The 23,386-nt window shown below is 45.7% G+C and overlaps 1 protein-coding gene across 1 annotated transcript in view; it reads left to right on the plus strand.

Annotated features, from left to right (window-relative positions):
• Positions 1-23,386, plus strand: part of TMEM40 (transmembrane protein 40) — a 43,753-nt gene that overhangs the window by 13,940 nt on the left and 6,427 nt on the right. Inside the window, exons 2-7 of the mRNA XM_073642745.1 lie at positions 507-563; positions 1,952-2,091; positions 3,806-3,956; positions 5,373-5,477; positions 18,530-18,613; positions 23,051-23,116. Of these exons, the coding sequence (XP_073498846.1) occupies positions 515-563; positions 1,952-2,091; positions 3,806-3,956; positions 5,373-5,477; positions 18,530-18,613; positions 23,051-23,116 (595 nt within the window). The 5' untranslated portion in view covers positions 507-514. The remainder of the gene's footprint in view (positions 1-506; positions 564-1,951; positions 2,092-3,805; positions 3,957-5,372; positions 5,478-18,529; positions 18,614-23,050; positions 23,117-23,386) is intronic.

A 23,386-nucleotide genomic window follows, 5' to 3' on the forward strand; every position in this document is an offset into this window, starting at 1 on the left:
ACTGGCAACTTCCGTCGTGTTGATGTTACGGGGAACGGTTGCCCGTCTTCTGTCTGCGGCCAGCACACTGCATGTTTTTGCCTGTTGTGGTGCTACGCCTCCCTCCCCCTGTGTGTTGCTGTCCTCGCTCTGTATGTCCCCCTGCCAGGTTGGGTCAGTTACTATATAATCCACCACCTTGTCTTCCACTTCCGCACCCTGGTCCTCCTCCTGACTTTTTGGCAATTTGGCAACACTATCCAATTAGGATACAGTTGTGTTCTGTGAGGCTGATTTTCCATAGTGTGAGATCAGTCGTTTGCCATTGTGTGCTAAGCTACCAGACCACTGGTGTCCCCTTTGGCTGTGATGCACCCTTTATAACCCTGTATGGTATATGGCGATATATTTTTCATATAAAACTGGAAACTCATGGATTAACCCATCTAACTGAAGTTAATCACCTCTTATCTCTCAAATGTTTTGCATAGACTTACCTAATCTGTGATGTGTTCTCTATTTTGCAGAAGTTACAATGAGCTCTGCGAAGTTATCACTTCCTGTCCACACCCAGGAGGAGCAAGGTAAAATTGTGTAACTCTGAATCATAGTATCTACGGTGGTGAACACTGCCCTCATCATGGTTCCCTGAAGACGCTGCGATCAGCACCAGCAGGGACAATGATGAGGGTAGTAGTGTCTGATTTTGCAATGTCCCTGTGTAAGAATAAGATTAAATAATAAAATCCATATACTCACCTGAGTGTCCCCAGCTGTAATCCATGTGACCAATCAGCAGAGGAGCCAGGGAGAATGACTCCTGTAGCAAGCGGCCCTGTAGCTGTGCTCAGTGAGTGACAGGACACCACTCCTAAGCTCAGCTCCAGAGCCGCTTGCTGCAGGAGTCATTCTCCCCGGCTCCTCTGCTGAGCAGTCGCATGGATTACAGTGGGGGACATCTCCGGACAGGTGAGTATATGGATTTTATTATTTTAATCTTATTTTTACATAGAGACACTGCGGGAGCAGACACTACTACCCTCAGCATTGTCCCTGCTGGTGCTGATCACAGCACTGGCAGGGAACCATGATGAGGGCAGTGTTCGGCACCCGGCACTTGGGAACAGCGCTAACTGATAACCAGGCGCCGGTCCATGTGATCCTGATGCGGCACATGGTTGCCACATGTGTGATATACACGGACACACGGGACACGGATATCTCCGGTACCAGTTATATATGGAAATGTGAAACCGGCCTTACACTTACCCATCGCCGTCTTCACCTTTTATCGGTGCAGCTCTGGACCCGCAGTGCCTTCTTGTTGCCGCAATTTCTGACTGTCCGGAAGTCAAACGTAACAGTCACAAGCGCTCAGTGTAAGTATATGAGAGCAAGAACGAGGCTCCCATAGACATACATTGAAAATTGACCTCCGGCTCACTGGAGCGATATGTCAGGTCACAAACTGCTGGAGACTGACCGGAGCGGTGGCGATAGAAGGTGAAAACGGCGAAAGGTAAGTATAAGACCAGGGTCAGGGACCTTAGATTAGTAGCACCACTCCAACAGTGAAATAATAAAAAAAAAAAAAGCTGAAGTGGTGCTTTAACATTTCTGTATATGTTTAACAGAATAATTCTTTAATATTCATGTAATAATTCACTGTATTTTTACAAAGTATTACCTCTTCACTCCACAAAAGCAATATGAATTATTATTTTGTGTCTTATACTGCCCTTGTCATATCATTACCTAAGTAGAGTATGCAAACTATTTCATGTCACTTTTTGCTCCGTGACAGATACAGGTATGTACGTCATGCTAATCGCCCGATACTGCTTCTGCACTGGTGTGTAAATTGTCACTTATCTAATGTGCTTATTTATTAGAGAGGATTCAAGGATGTCACATTGCAGCAATAATCTTTATTTGAAATGATAATTTTCAAGCGAAATTTCCTTTGCTTTAGATATTTTCCAGAAAGCATTCATCAAAGATTTTGAGAATTTAAAGACAAATGCAGCCATTAGCCAATCCTTCTGTTATCTCTTTGTATCCATCTGCAAGATGTCGGCATTCTCCTTGTACACTGAGAAGGAAGCTCAGACTGTGAGTTCATACAATGTATCTGTGGTCTTTAGCATCAGCATAAATATTTGGTTACTATTGGATTGTAATTAAAACATCGCCACCTACTGGCTACATTATTGTAAAAAATTGTGGAATGTTTCTTGGTTGATAAATTTCAGTAGAGAATATTTTATTTATTTTACTCACCATTAATTAAACAGCACTTTATTATCACTGTCCCCATTGGGGCTCACAATCTAATTTCTCTATCAGTATGTCTTTGGAGTGTGGGAGGAAACTGGAGAACACCCAAGCAAACATGGGGAGAACATACAAACTCCTTGCAGATGTTGTTCTTGGTGGGATTTGAACCCAGGGCCCCAGCGCTGCAAAGCAAAGGTGCTAACCATTGAGCCACTGTGCTGCCTTATTTGACTATTTTTCAACGAGTCTATATGTTCTACCCGTGTTTGCGTGGGTTTCTTCCTGGTTCTCCGGTTTCCTCCCACACTCCAAAGAAATGCAGATAGGGATTTTAGCTTATGAGCCCCAATGGGGACAGTGCCGATAATGTCTGTAAAGCGCTGAGAAATATGAAGGCCCAAAATAAGTCATAATCGGACCTCATCTAGAGGATAGTACCATTTCACTTGACGCTATATAAAATAACGCATTTTAGAATTTGCTGTTTTCTTTGAAGAAAAGGAAGAGTTTGCAGATGAACCTACATTTACATTTTATAGAAAAAGAAAAAAAAATCCACATCAAAAACAACTTCAAACACGATTTGAAATATCTTCCTAATCCTTTAAAAGGAAAAATCTCAAGTGATTTGAGAGGGGTTTTTTTTTCAACAAAGTTTTGAAATCCTTGTCGCTGAAAAAAAAAAAGACCTGTCAGTTCTTTGAGACGGAATCCACTCCAAAATTGACAATGTCGGGTAAAAAGGCTACAAAACATTTTGTGGGAAAAAAAACACTTCTAAGGATATATGCATATGACATATTTAAGATGTTGGCATAATTGGCAAGGTTTTCTTAAGCGAAGCCAGTGGTCTTTTTCGTGAAGCTGCTTTGCTGGTAGTTTTGCCGTAATTTTTGAGCCTTATTTCTGTAATCTATACTAAAACTAGCCAGCAGCTTCCTAGAGGAGAAAGAATGAACACGTTGCTTCTTTTAAGGGCTCGTGCAGACGACCATATTTTCGGTCCGGGTGCGATCCTACAAAACACTGGATCGCACTCGGACCAATGTTATTCTATTTTTTACTCAGTCTAAGCAAAAAATCAGCACGATTTGCATCCTATAATCGGATCGCACTTGGCCATGCAAGTCAGTGGAAATCTTCAGGCTGCACTCGGATGACATCTGAGTGCAGTCTGATTTCCACAGACTGACAGAATCGAGAGGATACAGACATTTTATTTTTCCATCTTCTCCTCATCCGAGAGAATCGGATCACACTCTGACCACACTCTGACCACACTCTGACCACACTCTGATCACATTCTGACCACACTCTGACCACACTCTGACCACACTCTGATCAGAGTGTGATTAGCATAACTAGCCAGATTCTCTTGGATGAGAGAGAATATGGCCATGTGACCTTAGCCTAACTACTTCATGGTTTCTGAACCCCGAAGCGGTTATTCCCTAATATGTGAGCGTAGGTTCACCAAAGATAGACTCAACTTCAAGCAAAGAAAAAAAAAGAGGTTACTTACCCTAAGAAAAACTGGTTTCTATTGCAGATAGTTCAACTCAGTGACCCTCCAGGAAAGCAGTTGGCTCTCCTAAAGTCTATAGATGATAAAGGCTCGCAGGCAATTGCAATATTTTACCTGTTACTACACATGAATGATGAGAAAGCCTACGGAGAGCTCCCCAGCTGCAAGGAGAATGGTATTTCTTTGTTTGCATGTTTTGTATCGATAGCAGATCTCACAATTTTGCTGCCCTTACAAAGAAATTTTCCTACTACTGGAGCCCTAGATTCCCCTTTCATTGCACTCATAAAGTATGATGTCAACAAATGTGGCCCACAAACACTGTCAGAAACACCCACAGTGAATTCCTCCACAGTACCCTCCACACGCACAGTATGATGATCCTTACTGTACCTCATCACTCAACTCCCATGGAAAACTATGGAGACCCCAACACAGTATGATCCTCCACCTGTGACCCTCACACAGCCCTCCATGCCGTGTAATGGGCCTACATACAGTATAATGGCCCCACACCACTCCTCACTGTATAATGGCTCCCACATAGCCATCTAAATATTATAATAGCCCCACATAGCCTTCCATATACTATGATGCTCCCCATAGTCCCCCATATAGTATAATGCACTCCCCATAGTCCTCCATATAGTATAATGCACTCCCCATAGTCCTCCATACAGTATACAGTACAGACCAAAAGTTTGGACACACCTTCTCATTTAAAGATTTTTCTGTATTTTCAAGACTTTGAAAATTGTACATTCACACTGAAGGCATCAAAACTATGAATTAACACATGTGGAATTATATACTTAACAAAAAAGTGTGAAACAACTGAAAATATATCTTATATTCTGGGTTCTTCAAAGTAGCCACCTTTTGCTTTTCAGTTGTTTCACACTTTTTTGTTAAGTATATAATTCCACATGTGTTAATTCATAGTTTTGATGCCTTCAGTGTGAATGTACAATTTTCATAGTCATGAAAATACAGAAAAATCTTTAAATGAGAAGATGTGTCCAAACTTTTGGTCTGTACTGTAATTCACCCCATAGTCCTCTATATCATATAATGCACCCCACTGTCCTCCATAAAGTATAATGCACCCCACTGTCCTCCATACAGTATAATGTACCCCATAGTCCTCCATACAGTATAATGGGCCCCACATAGTCCTCCATACAGTATAATGGGCCCCACATAGTCCTCCATACAGTATAATTCACCCCATAATTCATACACTATAATGCACCCCATAGTCCTCCATACAGTATTCTGTATTTTTACGCATTGTGGATGGGTCCTGGAGCTACCTTTAACTACATGCATTATTCTGGTCCATATAAAGCAGTGCATGCTGCAATTTTCTTCCATGCTGACCATCGGTCCGCGTGGAAAATTGACCAGGTGCACTGGCACATTGGTTATAATGGATCTATGTGCTCTCCATGTGGCACACATAGGTCTGCACACGGGCCGATTGTTTTCATGCTTGAATGAGCCTTTAATCTCATGGCAGTAGGGTCAGGCATGCTCCTCATCCCATTTCATGCTGTTATATGTACTATAATGGCTTCTCCTCTATTTGTAGATGAGAAGATGGTACTGATATCGAAAATGAGAGACAAATTGTTACATTTATTGCAAAATAAAGTCTCAGAACTGTTACATACATCCAAGCCTTTACTTTCTCAAGGTAAGTTAGGCTTATTCATCTGTTCTTAATACTCAACCTTAGAACACAAATTCACGGTATTATCATCTTCTACATTTATAAAATATTGTCATTTAATGGTATAAATGTCAGATATATACAAGTTACAGGACTCCCACCTATCCACTTAGCATCAGCTTAGAGCACACAGTCCCAATTTTACATTTATTGTATATATTGCAGGCACTCACTTAGCACAGGCACAGGTTTTGGTGCAAAAGAAGATAAGCTTTATTGCATTTCTCCACACTCCGAATGAAAATGCTTTCCAAAGCATAAGAAAATAAAACATAACAACTTTTCTTCAGCCCAAAACGTATAATAAACCAAACAGTCCTTTTGTCACAGTAGGCATAGTACATTAATGCGGTTGAACTCACACCACAGCACGGGCATTATTTATTTCCGACACAGTCTGTAAATCAACACTGACTTCTCTCCAGCTCCACTACCACAGAGAGGTGTTCAACTCCCAGACAGCTCACATTTGCTGGTTACTCACCAGCTCCAACACACAGACTGCTTAGCTTCCATAGCTGACCGAACCCCAAATGAACACAGGGCCTGGCTCAAGTCATAGCTAACCAGGTGCACGTAATGAGAACCTCTAGTGCTAGGTTTTAACCCCGTCCTACCTGGCTTTCCTATATACCCTCCCCCTATGACCAAAGCTTTGGGCTGGGCACTGTCTACCAAGCCACAGTGCCTACAGGGGGCTAGTTTAAGCTCCTGAAATGCAGTCTCTGGAATGCTCTGACCTGGTAACTCCAAGAACCAGATCTCTATTTTTGGGTACCAATTATTGGTAGTGCTGTTTTTGGGAAGGTGACAAATTTCCTGCAACTTTGACTCCTGCAATGTTGACATCTGACTGAGCCAACCAGCAAGTAGTTTCTTGTGGTTACCTCTTTTTCCAGGGTTTTAGTAAGTTGCCATAATATATCGGGAAGGGCTTCCTTTTCCTTGGTCAGTGTATCTTATAGTTGACCTCTCCCACTTTTTCCACCACGTCCTAGGGCCCTTGCCAAATGGTAAGATACTTACTCTCCACTGTGGGCACTAACACAAGTACCCGATCCCCAGGCTTAAATTGTGTCTCTTGAACCAACCAATTATGCGCCCTGGATTGTGCCTCTTGTGCCTTGAGGTGATGCTCTTTTAAATGGGCCCTTCACTTTTGTCCCTCGACACGACAGATCATTATGCCTGGCCAATTGCTGAAAATGGTTATCTGCTCCCAGCTCCTGGGGAACACCATTTAACACACTTGAATTTTCCATAGTACCTTTTACCGTTTAGTCTCTGAGCTGGCCAGTCCCAGTGTTGTCTTGGGATTCCTCCAGGTCAGGAACATTGGTTTCAGGGCATGCTTACTCATCCTCCTGTCTAGCCAGTATAGTGATAGGAAATTCACAGTTTACATCATGTGATGATTTTGTTACCATAGCGGACTCATGGTCACGTACTGGATTACTGGGTGCTACAGCTTTAGCCAATAAGTCCCAGGAAAACAGTGATATGGCTGAACCCTAACACTCACACGGGGTTGAACAAACCAGGGAAAAAGTTAAACCTGCACACCACAGGTTCATATACAGACTAGGCAAATCCCTAACCTGACCCTGATTTGTTCCTGCCTGACCGCGGAGGTTGGCATCCTAAGATTACACAATGGTTCCCCCACTCAATGTTGGCTGACGCTAAGTGTCCTTAACTGCACCCTCAACTAAACACAGAGTGTAACTCAAAACAACTACAGAACGTAGTGCATACAGACAGAGGGTGAGAAACAGGGCTAAAGACACACTCAAACAGTCATGCAAGAAAGACAGAAGAAAAGAAAAGGAACCCAAAAAGACTTTCAGTATTCGTAAAAGCCCCCAGACCCTGAATGAGAAGAAAAAGGGAAGTGTGGTGAGAAGAGGAACATGCAAACAAACCGCAGGAGAAGCAATAGATAAAACTTCAGCAAGATAATCCTAGTCTGAAAAGCTGGGACTCCAAACATCCACCTAACTTGGAATATAGCCAGCAAAGACTGAATGTGCCAGGAGAGTATAAATAGCCCTTCCCAAGATGTCATAGGGCAAACCAAAATGTAGAAGTGAAAACACCTGATAGAAGCAACACAGCAAAGGGAAGAGAATTATCAGCAGTTGGACAAAGACAACACACACTGTGTATATATATATATTTTTTTGTTTTGTTTTAACATTTATAATTTGCCCCAATGCAAAATATGTCTCAGGCCCCTATAATAACAATCTTTATATGTGTAAGATAGGGCTTTGGGCACCAGGGTTTTGGTATGATTACTTTTTCTGCACATTTTTCCGATGTGTCCATAAAAAATGTTGGTTTTCTGATTTTCCGATAAGCTGTGCAGAAAAAAATATAATATTGAACCCTGGTGAACAGGTTATTTTTGCTAGGATTCCTTGTGTTGCTCAGTGCTTCACAGTGATATTTAGAGATGAGCGTTGTTCTACTCGAACTGTTCGCCAATCTCAAATTCGAGCTGTTTTGGGCGGTGTTCGAGCCGGTTGGCGAACACGAACAATTTGAGAAAAATTCGGCTGTTCGAGGTTATGTTCGATAACTGTTCGTGCACCAAAATCATAACTGGATTTTTTCTCAGTAATGATGAAAATTAATGTTAATACGCAGTTTGAGTGTACAGCGGGGCGGGGGGAGGGGCAGGGGATGGATCTCTGCAGGAACAATGAAGATCTCCATTTTTTTTTCTCTTTCCCGCATTTGCAGTGGGGAGGTGCAATCTGTCAGCCTATCAGCAGCGCACACACGGAGCGAAGTGCTTTTTTTCACACAAGCAAGGGCATGTGTGATTGGCAGTGTATGTCACATGTCCTTGCCCTATAAGACCAAGCCATTTTCCCCGTCGCCACCATTTTCTCACTGCTGCAGCTGCGTGTTAGACGGCACCGCTGTTGCTGTGTGCGCTATACCTTGTTAATTTCAAGCCAATTTTCGCACAAATATACAGATAGCTTGGGAGTAGGGAATAGTTGTGATTGCAGTCCTTTTAAGGACTAGGTTACAGCATTTCCTACGACTTTTATCAGGCAGGTCTGTGCTCTTAAATAGATAGATTGTGGGAGTAAAGACTAATTGTAATTGGAGTCCTTTTCAGGACTAGGTTACATCAGTTCCTATCAGTTTTTGCCAGGCAGGTCTGTGCCAGTGCTGTGCAAGTTTTTTTCACAGCATTTGGCTGAATCTAGCAAAGCTAATCCTTTTTGGCCTATTGCAGAGTGTGTTAGTCAGTGGAGTAGCCTATCTGTGTTGCAAGATATACCACCTGTGTATAGAATACCAATTTTTTTACTGCACCTAGTGAAGTAAAATCTTTTGGGCATAGCATCATTCTATTAGTCCATCTATACTGACCTCCATCAGGTTGCAAACTGAATATAATTTTTTTCTGCATCTAGCTCTGAAAAAATATTTGGGCTTCTAGCAGTGTGTGGGACTTGGTCTATTAGTCCATCTATACTGACCTCCATCAGGTTGCAAATTAAAAATAATTTTTTTCTTCATTTAGCTCTGAAAAAATATTTGGGCTTCTAGCAGTGTGTGGGACTTGTTCTATTAGTCCTTCTATACTAACCTCCAGCAGGTTGCAAATTGAATATAATTTTTTTCTGCATCTAGCTCTGAAAAAATATTTGGGCTTCTAGCGGTGTGTGGGACTTGGTCTATTAGTCCATCTATACTGACCTCCATCAGGTTGCAAATTAAAAATAATTTTTTTCTGCATCTAGCTCTGAAAAAATATTTGGGCTTCTAGCAGTGTGTGGGACTTGGTCTATTAGTCCATCTATACTGACCTCCATCAGGTTGCAAATTAAAAATAATTTTTTTCTTCATTTATCTCTGAAAAAATATTTGGGCTTCTAGCAGCGTGTGGGACTTGTTCTATTAGTCCATCTATACTGACCTCCATCAGGTTGCAAATTAAAAATAATTTTTTTCTGCATCTAGCTCTGAAAAAATATTTGGGCTTCTAGCAGTGTGTGGGACTTGGTCTATTAGTCCATCTATACTGACCTCCATCAGGTTGCAAATTAAAAATAATTTTTTTCTTCATTTATCTCTGAAAAAATATTTGGGCTTCTAGCAGCGTGTGGGACTTGTTCTATTAGTCCATCTATACTGACCTCCATCAGGTTGCAAATTAAAAATAATTTTTTTCTGCATCTAGCTCTGAAAAAATATTTGGGCTTCTAGCAGTATGTGGGACTTGGTCTATTAGTCCATCTATACTGACCTCCATCAGGTTGCAAATTAAAAATAATTTTTTTCTGCATCTAGCTCTGAAAAAATATTTGGGCTTCTAGCAGTGTGTGGGACTTGGTCTATTAGTCCATCTATACTGACCTCCATCAGGTTGCAAATTAAAAATAATTTTTTTCTTCATTTAGCTCTGAAAAAATATTTGGGCTTCTAGCAGTGTGTGGGACTTGTTCTATTAGTCCTTCTATACTGACCTCCAGCAGGTTGCAAATTGAATATAATTTTTTTCTGCATCTAGCTCTGAAAAAATATTTGGGCTTCTAGCGGTGTGTGGGACTTGGTCTATTAGTCCATCTATACTGACCTCCATCAGGTTGCAAATTAAAAATAATTTTTTTCTGCATCTAGCTCTGAAAAAATATTTGGGCTTCTAGCGGTGTGTGGGACTTGGTCTATTAGTCCATCTATACTGACCTCCATCAGGTTGCAAATTAAAAATAATTTTTTTCTGCATCTAACCCAGCCAATAGTTTTGGCCTAATACCACAGTTTGGCCACTCAGCTCTGCTCGGTTACCATCCATTGTTTTTTTGTGCAAACAACTCCAGAGTTGTGAATTAGTTAACCACCAAAATGAGTGGAAAAAGGCCTGCTGCTGGTGGAAAGGGGAATAGGCGTGTTGGGAAGGGGAAAAAAGGTTGTGTCCGTGGGGTAGGTGCAGAAGAAAGACCATCTTCCAGCCAAACTAAAATGTCTACTTCTTTTAGCGGACAATGTGATAAGATCCCTTTCTTACGGCCACGCCAATCGCTACAAATTCCAGATGAGGCACAAAAACAGCAGGTGCTTCAACGGATATCAAGTGCTCCTTTAAGTGGGCTCTCCTCCACATCAACTTCAACATCACAAATACTCCAGTCCTCAAAGGTGTCACCCAAATCGCACTTGCTTCCTCACAGCTCCCAAATCTCCAGCTGCCCGTCTGAGTATGAGGTAGAACAGATGGTTGAGTCTGCAGAGCTGTTTACTCATACTATAGCCTGGGAATCAGAGGTCGACTCCAGCGCTTCTGTGAATCCAGACGAGGAAATGATCTGCACTGATGCCCAGAATCTTTATGAGTCGGATCCAGGACCAGACGCAGAAGGTTCTGACCATAATGTAGACCCTCATTCCCAAACTGTAACTCCTGTTGGTGGAGACAATGAGGAAGACGATGATAAGACTCAAATACCTGATTGGAGCGACAACTTTAGTTTTTTGTCAGGGCAGGAACAGGTTGGCTCTGAGGACGACGGGTGTGATAACGCACAGGGTGATGATGATGAGGTCGGAGATCCCACTTACTGTCAACCCACAGTCAGCCAAGAGATGAGGTCAGCAGAGGAGGTGGAGGAAGATGCTAGTGACGACGAGGTCAGGTTGCGCCTTCCTGGACAGAGACGTAGTACTGGAAGCACGTCAACAACTGCATCCTCAAACACAACTCTGCCTCTCACCACAAGTCGTGGTGGCTCTTCAGGTCGCATGGGTGCTAAGCCTTGCATAGCCTGGGCATTTTTTCAGATCGATAAAGATGACCCAACTCGTGTTATCTGTAACATTTGTCAGCAAAAGCTAAGTAGAGGCCAAAAAATACATAGTTTGAGTACTTCATGCATGAACCGGCACATGGACATGAAGCATAAGTTGCAGTGGGAAGCTCAGTGTGCTACAATGCGGTCTAGCCGGCCGGGCCAACCACCGTCTGCCATATCTTGTGCATCCGCGGCCTTTTCATCCTCTGTGACTGGGGGGACAGCAGTCACACCTGTTTTGGGGCGCAGACCTGCCACCTCTTTACCCGCAACAGCCAGCGTGATTGGCAGGTCATCATTTTCTTTGGAGGTGGTAACACCAGCTGGTCTTGAGCGCTGTCCGACATCGATAGCACCACCTTTGGATCAAGGCAACCTAACATGTCCGCCTGCATCTTCCTCACAGACCGGCAGTTTGCCGGGGACACCCTTATCAACCCCGTCTAAGCACAATAGCCAGCCCTCGGTCCCTCAGATGTGGACAAGTAAAAGACCATTTCCTCCTAGCCATGAGAAAGCTAAGAGGTTGAATTTCACCATCTGCAAGCTCTTGGCTACAGAAATGCTGCCTTTCCGCCTGGTGGACACAGAGGATTTTCGAGACCTTATGTCCGTCGCAGTGCCCCAGTACCAGATGCCCAGTCGGCACTACTTCTCAAAGAAAGGTGTGCCTGCGCTCCACCAGCATGTCGCACACAACATCACCGCTTCTTTGAGAAACTCTGTGTGTGACAGGGTGCATTTCACCACAGACACTTGGACGAGTAGGCATGGACAGGGGCGTTACATGTCGCTGACTGGGCACTGGGTAACTATGGTGACAGCAGGACAAGGGGCTGCTGTCCAAGTCTTGCCGTCCCCACGAGTTGTGCGTCAATCCTCTTTATGTCATTTTTCCTCCACTGCTTCTGCCTCCTCAACCTCCTCTCGGTCTTCCACCTGCACCCAAAGCCTGTCTGGTCATGCCACAAGCTTTCTAACTGCGCAGAAGGGATCCTGCACACCTCCTTACTATGCTGGCAGTAGGGCTCAACGTCATCAGGCGGTTTTTACATTGAAATGTCTGGGAAATGTGAGTCACACAGCTGAGGAGTTGTGGTCAGCTCTGGAGAACCAATTTCATGAATGGTTGTCTCCACTGGACCTGAAACCAGGGAAGGCCGTGTGCGACAATGCTGCAAACCTGGGTGCGGCCCTTCGCCGGGGCAATGTCACACACGTGCCTTGTATGGCTCACGTGTTGAACCTGGTTGTCCAGCAATTTTTAGCCCACTATCCCAGACTAGATGGCCTTCTGCAGAGGGCACGGTCGCTGTGTGCTCACTTCCGCCGTTCGCATCCCGCAGCTCAGCGACTTACATCTCTACAGAAGTCGTTGGGCCTGCCACTTCACCGGCTAAAATGCGATGTGCCTACCCGGTGGAATTCAACTCTGCACATGTTGCAGCGACTGTGGCAGCACCGACAAGCCCTGGTGCAATACGTTCTGACATATAGCCTGGGCCAACGAGATTCAGAGGTGGGGCAAATCACGCTGGAGGAGTGGTCTCAGATCAGGGACCTATGCACCCTTCTGCACAGTTTTGAAATGGCATTTGGGCTTTGTAGCAGTGTGCAGCACTGATCCTATTAGGCCATCTATAATAAGCTTCACCAGATTTAAAATTAAAAATAATTTTTAGCTGCATCTAGCCCGGAAAATAATTTTGGGGCTCCGAGATGCGCAAGACACATAAGTGCCTTCTTGCTGCACTACCTGCAGCATGACCCTCATATTGTCAGAATTCGAAGTAATCATGACTACTGGGTTGCCACACTCTTAGATCCCCCAAACTTTTCGATCAACCTTTTCATTTTAATAAAGACCAAAAAAATGGTCATTTTTGAAATTATAAGCATTAGCAGGTTGTTAGAAACTGAAATCAAACAGTTTTCAACTCAAAACTTTATTCTAGGTGATGTTACATTTTCACATAGGACCCCTTGTTCGAAAGGAGCTTCTGAACTCTCTCGTCCATTGAATTTGTCAGGTTTTGGATGGTTTCTGCTTCAATTGTTTTGCATGAGGACAGAATACCCTCCCAGAGCTGTTGCTTAGATGTGAACTGCCTCCCGCCATCATAGACACTCCTTTTAATGATGCTCCAAAGGTTCTGAATGGGGTAGAGGTCAGGGGAGCATGGGGGTCACACCATAAGTTTGTCCCCTTTTATGCCCATATCAGCCAGAGATGCAGATGTTTTATGTGCAGCATGAGATGGTGCATTATCATGCAGAAAAATGATCTTGCTGTGAAATACACGGTTCTTCTTCTTGAACCATGGCAGGAAGTGCTGTTTGAGAAAATCCACATACATTATGGAGTTCATCTTTAGCGCCTTCAGGGATCCTAAAGGGGCCGACAATCTCTCTCCCCATGATTCCAGCCCAAAACATTACTCCACCTCCTCCTTGTTGGCGCTGTAGCCGTGTTTGCGTGGGGTGTCCATCAACCAGCCATCCTCCACTCCATTCATCTGGACCATCGAGCGCTGCACGGCACTCATCCGTGAACAAAACAGTTTTGAAATCAGTCTTCATGTAATGTTTGGCCCACTGGAGCCGTTTCTGCTTGTGTGAAGTGGATAGAGGAGGTCGACAGGATGGCGTATGCACAGCTGCAAACCTCTGAAGGACCCTGCATCTTGTTGTTCGGGGGACGTTGGAGGCACAAGCAGCTTCAAAAACTTGTCTGCTGCTATGACAAGGCTTTTTTGCCGCTGCTCTTTCAACCTGACGTAATTGCCTGTAGGAAAGAGTCCTCAATTTGCCCTTATCAGCACGCACACGTGTGTACTGTGAATCAGCTACATACTTCTTGATTGCCAAGACACTTCATCCTGATCATCGCACAATGTTGATTGTAGTCATGCCTTGACCTAAACACTCCACAATTTGTTGCTTCTCAGCAGCCGACACATCCTTTTTCTTTCCCATTTTGGCAGAAAATGTAGGCTGCTTAATAATGTGAGAGAGCCTTCTTAAGTAGTCTTGCCTTTCATTGGACACACCTGCCAAACTAATTAGCACAGGTGTCTGCAATTGCTTACAGTGATATAAAGAGCCCTGACACACATCACCATCAATGAGTTTAACTGACAAACAAACAAATTCTTCCCTTATCACTCCTAAACACTTTTTGCATAATAATTTGGAACGCGGTGTACATGTGCTTTTCCACAAAACACCAGTGGTTCACGTAGTGAATCTTACAGTTCTAACTTGCCAACCGTGGTCTGTATGGAATTGTTCAATAAAGGGCCCAAAATTAAGATAACATAGATGGGAGAGGTCTCTATGAATAGGAATTCCTAAGTATTTGATACCCTGTGAGGGCCAGGCAAAGGGAAAGTTGGACTGGATGGAATCCTATATGGATTTAGGGAGGGAGACATCGAGGGCCTCAGACTTCGCTGCATTGATTTTAAAATTTTACCATGTAACAAAGTGATCTATTTCAGCCATAACAGCAGGGATGGATATATGTGATTGAGTGATATATACTAGGACATCATCAGCAAATAGAGAGCACTTGTACTCGGTGCCTCCCACCTCAATCCACCTAATATTGGGGTTATGGCGAATTGATGAGAGCAGGTGCTCCGTCACTAGGATGTATAAGAGAGGGGACAGAGGACATCCCTGCCTTGTCCCATTGGTGATTGTGAAAGGTGATGAAAATGTTCTGAAGCACCCCCTGGGCCTTGGGACACCCGGAGCCGGACCCTTTTTGGTGGATGCTGGTGGTTGTAGTCTTCGTGGCGGCGATCCGGTTCCGTGGCTCAGGGCGGTCAAACCAGTGGCGGAACTATTTATGTGGTTTTGATGTTTAAATGTCCGACTACGCCACCCGTGGATTGCGGTCAGAGTGAACCGCCGCTACAGGGCAGACCGCTAAGGCTGGTGTTGTGGGTGCAGCAGAGCGTAGCATAACTCCCCACGGGAGGAGTATAGCCTCAGGGCAGTGTATGCGGAGGATGGGGGTGATGGTGCAGGGCAGCAGCAGTAGCGACACGGAGTCAGTGATGCAGTTCAGGGCCTTTACTCACAGTTCTTATTATCCAGACCACGTCTGCAGGTAACGGCTGCCCACGTCGTACTGTGCTCACCAGGTGAGGGGCTCAGACAACTTCCAGATAACTTTGGAGCGCTTCACAGGACCCCCTTTGTGTGTCCTTTGTCTGGCCTTTCTTACCAACACTTCTGTCCGGCTGCCTCGGGCCTCCTCTTGGTAAACTTGGCGCCAGTTTCCCTGACCCTATGTGGTGCCTTCCTAGCGGGTGGAGCAAGGGGCTGCGCCACATAAAATGTCAGAGCCTCCGGTTTCTAGCTGAGGGTCGTTTCCTGCCTCCACTAGTTCGGGGACCGGTCTCCCCCTTTGGCCTGACCCCTCCACGCAGGTGGATTCGGGCGTGCGGTGGCGACTCGCCCGTCCGCACCCCTGGGATCCCTTCATTCCTCGTTCCTGGAGCCTTCTCCGCTCCTCTTCCTTCCTTCTCCCTCTTGCAGGCCTGGGCCTCTGTTACTAGGCCCGCCTCCGGAGCAGAGCTCATGCAGAGCCCCTGCTCCCTGCCACTTCTGCTCAGACTTCTCTGCACTGAACTAAGATGGTGCCCACCTTTTATACTCCCTTCTCAATGCACCCAGGAACTGCTTCCTCCCTGCTCCTGCACTGCAGGGTTCCCCTTCCTCAGTGTTCCCTCCCCCCACTCCAGCCAGGGACAGGGACTGTCGTGCCCATCTCAGGGGCATATTGGTCGCCCTGCCCCACGGCAATGTGGTGTAATGCATGCAGGTGTCGGGTCCTGATCCACACTCCATCCTTATCTGAGAGTGAGATATCACACCTCTGGGTGAGGTGCAATACGTCTGTAGCAACCGAGCCCTCGGTGCTACAGTTCCATTTATCTTCAGCCTAGGTGACGTATTGTGATACAGGGCCGTGATTTTGGCTATAAAAGGGTCCCCTAGACCCCTACCCCAAGCTTTTTAAGAGAATCATATATGGCGTGCCAGGAGACTCTATGGAATGCTTTCTCAGCATCCAACGAGAGTATCTACTTACAAATTTTTAACTGCATCTAGCCCAGGAAATACTTTGTGCCTAGTAGCAGTGTCTGCTAGTCAGCGGATTATCCCGGCTGTTAAGCAAGCTACACCACCTGTAGTTTGGACACTTAATTTTTTCAAAGGAAATGCTTCGGGACCACGGGATACTTAGTGAAGAGCATCAGGAGGCACCCCAAGGCATAGGGGCTGGGACTGGCACTAGGATGCCTTGCGGTGGACAGCCGAGCTCGATCCTTATAAAAGCTTTTTAACTGCAGCAGCTTTAGTGGACGCTACTGGAGCTGGAATTACGCGGCTGCTGGCATGAGACTTGCCCTCCAATAGATCCTTGTAAATGGATTTAAAGTGTATTCATTCAAATTAGAGGGACAATTTAAATTAAAAAGCTTAGAGCTGCCTCCACCACAGGGGGGCTCTCTCGACCCACCAGCGGACAGGCACCAGTATTGGGAGAGGGGGGCTGGCCGTCAGGGTTCACCGCGGCTCTGGCACAAACCCGGCGACACGGAGGTGGCACAGGCAGGAGCGGACTGGCCGTCTCGGCTTCTCACTTTTTGGATTTTAGAAGGGCATGACATGCCTATATCTGTGTCTCCCCCTCCTTTTACTCCTCCACCTCTTTTCTTTTCGCATGACTATATGTACTTGTCACTTTTCCATGTGTTAGTTGTGTCTTCTGAGCAGTTTGTCAGCTTTTGGACACCTTTGAAGGTGTTTTCTATGTGTTTCTATGTGTTTTTGTTTGCCTGCCATTGGTTTTAACGGTGTTCGAAGGTGTTCGACGAACAGTTCGACGAACAGTTCGGCGAACACACGGGTGTTCGACGAACCGAACCGAACTCGAACACTACGGGGGTGGCTCAACACTAGTGATATTACAATATTCCTCAGAAACACTTCTATTACTTGGAAACTACAGTTGAATAAGAACATATTGGGGCAATATATAAATATACGGTCTGTCTCCTGTACTGCAGTTCAGATCCTTTCACTGGAATGGGGATGAGTTGCAATCAAAAGTTGCAATCAAAAACACAACCCAAAGGTCACTGTTATCATTAGAAATAGAAGTTAATCATTTTACTAATCAAGGTCAACCCCTTAATGCTATTTTTGCGAACATTCCCTATAGCTGCAGGAGCATCCATACTGTCACCAATGATGGTTCAGGACATCCAAAGAGCAGAATCAGATGATAGTCTTTCTGTTTTTACTTTTTTTGAGGGATGAAGAGGTAATACTTATTTTCAGGCTTGTATAAAAAAGGTTTATTAACTTTTATACATCTTTATGATTTATAGAATTCATTATTCTTAATGTGCAATTGTTTTTCTTAATTGTTCAAAAAACTCTAAGGCTGTGTGCCCACGTAGCGTTTTTCAAGCGTATATGCTGCAGAATTTCCGCAGCGTAAACGCTTGAAAAACGCATGTATATCCGCACCCCATGGTCCCCAATGGCATTCCGCAATGTCAATGCCCATGCTGTGGATTTTTCCGCAGCGTATATGCTGCGGTCAAAAATCCGCAGCATGTTCATTAATTTTGCGGAAGCGCAGCGGAATCAATGTGCGGATGGTACCCAAGTCTGGATGAGAGGAGACTCTCATCCAGACCTGGGTACCAAAGAACCTGTAAAAAAAAAGAATAAAATAAAGTTTATACTTATCTTCTGATGTTTTCCCTCCGTCGCGCTGTTGTCTGAAGGACCTGCCACGTCATTGAGTCATGTGACCCACCACATGACTCAATGACGTCACTGCAGGTCCTGCACACAACAGCGTGAGCCGCTCAAGCCTCCGGACGGGGCAGAGAATGCATCAGAAGGTGAGTATAAACTTTATTTTTTTATTTTTTACCATTCTGAACAAGTTGTCAAGCACTTTTCCAAGTGATGCTTGGAGAAGTGCTTGATAACCCGCATGCGGAAATGCATGCAAAGACGCCTCACAAACGCTTCTACCTGGCGGGAAAACCGCATGTAATATCCGCATGCGATTTTCCCGCCAGGGAGAAGCGTAAAAAACATGCTTCAGGTCCGCAACGTGGGCACATAGCCTAAATACAATCTAATAGAAAATATCTTACATTTCAGGACATGCCAGACCAGCTGCTTCTGTAGCCACAGTCCGGCCACTTGTACCCGCAAAGAAAGAGGAGGAAAATGTATCTACAAATGGTATGTCTCTATATTTGAAACCTTAGACTGCTTGGTTTGCAGGAGTTTTCAGTATATATTTAACAGCAGGTTTGGGGTCGGCACAGAAGCACCAAATGTACCAATGGTCAATGAATATCTGGTTTAAAGTGGTTGTCTGGTTTCTAACCATTATGTTCATATAAAGGGATATTCCCCTCTCCAAGATCCTATCCCAATATGTAGTGGAAGTAATAATAATATTAGCAAATACCTCAAATTAGAAATGTAGTATAGTTCTTCTGATAAGCTATGTCACTTACCCCATGTGCAGTAGCTTAGGTATCCATGTTTATGCCACTAACTAACTAACTGTCACTATATGAATGGTGATAACCATGGATACCTAAGCTACTGCAATGCCCTGCACATGGGGTAAGCAGCATAGCGAATCAGAAGAACTATACTACATTTCTAATTAGAGGGATTTGCTAATATTATTATTACACCTACTACATATTGAGATAGGCTCTTGGAGATGGGAATACCCCTTTTCTGCGGCACCTAAATGGTTGATTCAAATATTTAGTCTCAGAGCTGAAATCTCATGACTTTTGGATATGGGACGGACCCCCACTCCACCTTAAAACAATCATAACTACAGTAAAACTAGACACTGGAATAAATACAAAAAAAACATTATTTTGGTTGTCAAAATGGCCACAGCTTTATTTAAATCACAAGATTAAAACAATCAGGGCAGGAGTCAGGTGAAGTGCTAGTACATTGGGATTCACAAGTACTGCGATACCCCCAGCTGTCTGACGTATGGCACCAGGACAGACAGCCATAAAGGGGCGGCACACATTGACTTGCCATTAAACAGAGCCAGTAAACTTTCAGGGTACTAATGGCACCATTGATGCCCTGATTGACGTTAGCATTACGACATCATTCAGGTGGGACACCAAATCCGAGCCTGTTCAACACCATGAGGTTTTACATGCTCTAATAGTTAAAATTAGTCCACCTTAAGTTTTCTGAAACTTTCACTTGACTTCTAAACCGCAAAGCTGTGATGGATTATAAATTCCCGGCCACACATGACACTTTTTAGCCTTTTTTTAAATAAATTAAACACCTATTTTCATTTGGTAAACTTATAAAGTAAATGCCCCTGCAAAAGCATTAAGTAGACTAAACTTGAAAAACCTTTGACTTACAAAGAGTCATCCTACAGCTCTCAAGAGAGGAAAAACTCCCTGAGGAGGAAACCTCTATGGAACCATGGCTGAAGGATTGCCCTTCCCTTGAGTGTAGAAGGTTAATGCTAACATTAACATTTACAGACATAATCAAATTGGACATGGTACTAGATATATAAATACTAAATCAACAGATACAATAAAGCATTCATAACTATACAAGTAATGGTTAAATAAAGACTTATAGCAGGGTCGGACTGGGGTGTCTGGAGCCCACAAGGGGAACTGACTCTAGGGGCCCACCTACAGCAATATGCACATATCTGTTATCTGCTATCCCTGTTATAGTGGAGCATTGACAGGCTGCTCCTGCACATCTACTGTGCTCCACTATGACTGAGATGTACAATTCCGGTAATTTGCATTAAAGAGCTTCTTTGGTTAAAACAAGTTATCACTGATCCATGGGCTCCACAGGATAGGTGATCACTTATTGATCGTTTGGTTCGAACATTGGAAACCACACCGATGGAAAGAATGGGGATGTTTTATCCCTGACAGGACACTTATCCCCATTTTAAAATGCTGCGACAGGAGGGACGTATGACAACAGCTCCATTAATTCTCTTAGGGGCTTCCAAAAAAGAGTAGCGCTCACAGCCAGAGGGAATGGATGGATCAGTGGTCAAGTCACACATGTATTCATCCTAGCCCCCTTGTGTCCAACCTGCCCCCCATATTTCCTTACTGGTCCTATGTGTCCAGCCTGCCTCCCCATATATCCAACCATATCCAGGCCCGCCAATGTGTCCAGCCTGCATCCCCATATATCCATCTAGGACCCCATGTTTCCAGCCTGCCCCCCCATATTTTCTTACTGGTCCCATGTGTCCAGCCTGCATCCCCATATATCCAACCAAATCCAGGCCTCCATGTGTCCAGCCTGCCCCCCGTATCCCATCCTGCCCCCCTTATGTGTCCAGCCAGCCCCCCCTCCCATGTGTCCAGCCAGACCCCCCTAATGTGTCCAGCCAGGCCCCCCCTGCCATGTGTCCAGCCAGGCCCCCCCTGCCATGTGTCCAGCCAGGCTCCCCCTGCCATGTGTCCAGCCTGCCCCCTATGTATCCATCCTGGCCTCCATGTGTCCAGCCTGTTCCCCCATATATCCATCCTGCCCCCCCATGTGTCCAGCCTGCCCCCATATATCCACCCTGGCCCCCCATGTGTCCAGCCTGCCCCCCCATATATCCATCCTGGCCCCTATGTGTTCAGCCTGCCCCCCCATATATCCATCCAGGCCTCCATGTGTCCAGTCTGCCCCCCCATATTACCTTACTGGTCCCATGTGTCCAGCCTGCCTCCCCATATATCCATCCAGGCCCCCATGTGTCCATCCTGCCTCCCCATATATCCATCCAGGCCCCCATGTGTCCAGCCTGCCTCCTCATATATCCATCCAGGCCCCCATGTGTCCATCCTGCCCCCCATATTTCCTTACTGGTTCCATGTGTCTAGCCTGCCTCCCCATATATACAACCAGATCCAGGCTCCCATGTGTCCAGCCTGCCCCCCTCATATACCTCATATACCGAACCAGGCCCCCCCTGCCATGAGTCCAGCCAGGCCCCCCCGTCATGTGTCCAGCCATGCCCCCCTTATGTGTCCAGCCTGCCTCCCTATATATCCATCTAGGCCCCATGTGTCCAGCCTGCCCCCCCATATTTTCTTACTGGTCCCATGTGTCCAGCCTGCCTCCCCATATATCCAACCAAATCCAGGCCTCCATGTATCCAGTCTGCCCCCCGTATCCCATCCTGCCCCCCTTATGTGTCCATCCAGGCCCCCCTCCCATGTGTCCAGCCAGGCCCCCCCTCCCATGTGTCCAGCTAGACCCCCCTAATGTGTCCAGACAGGCCCCTCCTGCCATGTGTCTAGCCAGGCTCCCCTGCCATGTGTCCAGCCAGGCTCCCCCTGCCATGTGTCCAGCCAGGCCCCCTTGCCATGTGTCCAGCCTGCCCCCTATGTATTCATCCTGGCCTCCATGTGTCCATTCTGTCCCCCCATATATACCTCCTGGCCTCCATGTGTCCAGCCTGCCCCCTCCCATATATCCATCCTGGCCCCCCATGTGTCCAGCCTGCCCCCTCCCATATATCTATCCTGGCCCCCATGTGTCCAGCCTGCCCTACCATATATCCATCCAGGCTCCTATGTGTCCAGCCTGCCTCCCCATATATCCATCCAGGCCTCCATGTGTCCAGGCTGCCCCCCCATATTTCCTTACTGATCCCATGTGTCCAGCCTGCCTCCCCATATATCCATCCAGGCCCCCATGTGTCCAGCCTGCCTCCTCATATATCCATCCAGGCCCCCATGTGTCCAGCCTGCCCCCCCATATTTCCTTACTAGTTCCATGTGTCCAGCCTGCCTCCCCATATATACAACCAGATCCAGGCCCCCATGTGTCCAGCCTGCCCCCCTCATATACCTCATATACCTCATATACCGAACCATGTGTCCAGCCAGGCCCCCCTCCCATGTGTCCAGCCAGGCCCCCCCTGCCATGAGTCCAGCCAGACCCTCCCCCCGTCATGTGTCCAGCCATGCCCCCCTTATGTCTCCAGCCAGGCCCCCATCCCATTCTGCATTCACACACACACACACACACATACATACAACAAAAAAAAAAGATTCCTCTTACTTTCCTGCGCTCCCTTGCGGTGTCCTCCTCCTCTGCTGAGATCCAGGGCACTGGTAGCAGAGGCCGGCGGCTGAGTCACGCGCTTCCTTTGCAGCAGGTGCATGAAGATGACGTCATATGCCGGCTGGTGAAGGGAGACGCACAGCTTCAGCTGCTTCACCGGGATGTGCGCCACGGCGATTCAGGAAATCAACGTCGTGTGCGCGAGTCCCTGCATACACTTTGCTTGCGCTTTTACACGGTCCATGCCCCTTAAAACCGCAGTTTCTCTTCTTCCCCCTCTCCTCTGCAGCAGGGGGCGGGGCCCACCAGGGAAATTGCCGCGCCCCGCCAGCCCAGTCCGACCCTGAGTTGTAGGATAGTGATTATAACAGGGCAAGAGGGCTGGTAATGCTTCCTTCAGTTCTTCTGGTCAGAGACAGAGGGAGAGAGAGATAAGACCGAGAGTAGCATCCTCTTTATAAGGCCCACCTTCCTCAGAGTAAGACAACAGGCACAGACATACTGCGCTCCTTCCTTGTAAAGTAGAAGTTGAACTTGATGAACCTGCGTTTTAATTTTTTTCCTATGTAGCAGAGAAGAAGTCTTTGGAAGACAAAAATATCAATGAAGACGATGACATTTCTGCTTACGAGATTGGTAATTTGTTATTTTAAAAATTCTGACAAATTTAAAATGAATCAGCATAGTCTAGGACTGTATTCACACTAGGTTAGCATCGTCAGGGTTTCTGTCTTTTTGGCTGTGTTGAATAGTGCAGAAAACGGTGCCATTCCATACTGTGGCATCCAGCAGAATATTTTTTTTTCTTATGAAAAGCCCATCTGTAACAAATGTCACTCAGCTCTGTACACGGTTTAGGTGCCACTGTTGGGTACTGCACATCAGAGAATAGAAACCAGTACAGTT

This window comes from Phyllobates terribilis, unplaced genomic scaffold, assembly GCF_046119375.1.
Source record: "Phyllobates terribilis strain yellow unplaced genomic scaffold, ASM4611937v1 Scaffold_8__6_contigs__length_399053987, whole genome shotgun sequence".
Lineage (NCBI taxonomy): Eukaryota > Metazoa > Chordata > Amphibia > Anura > Dendrobatidae > Phyllobates > Phyllobates terribilis.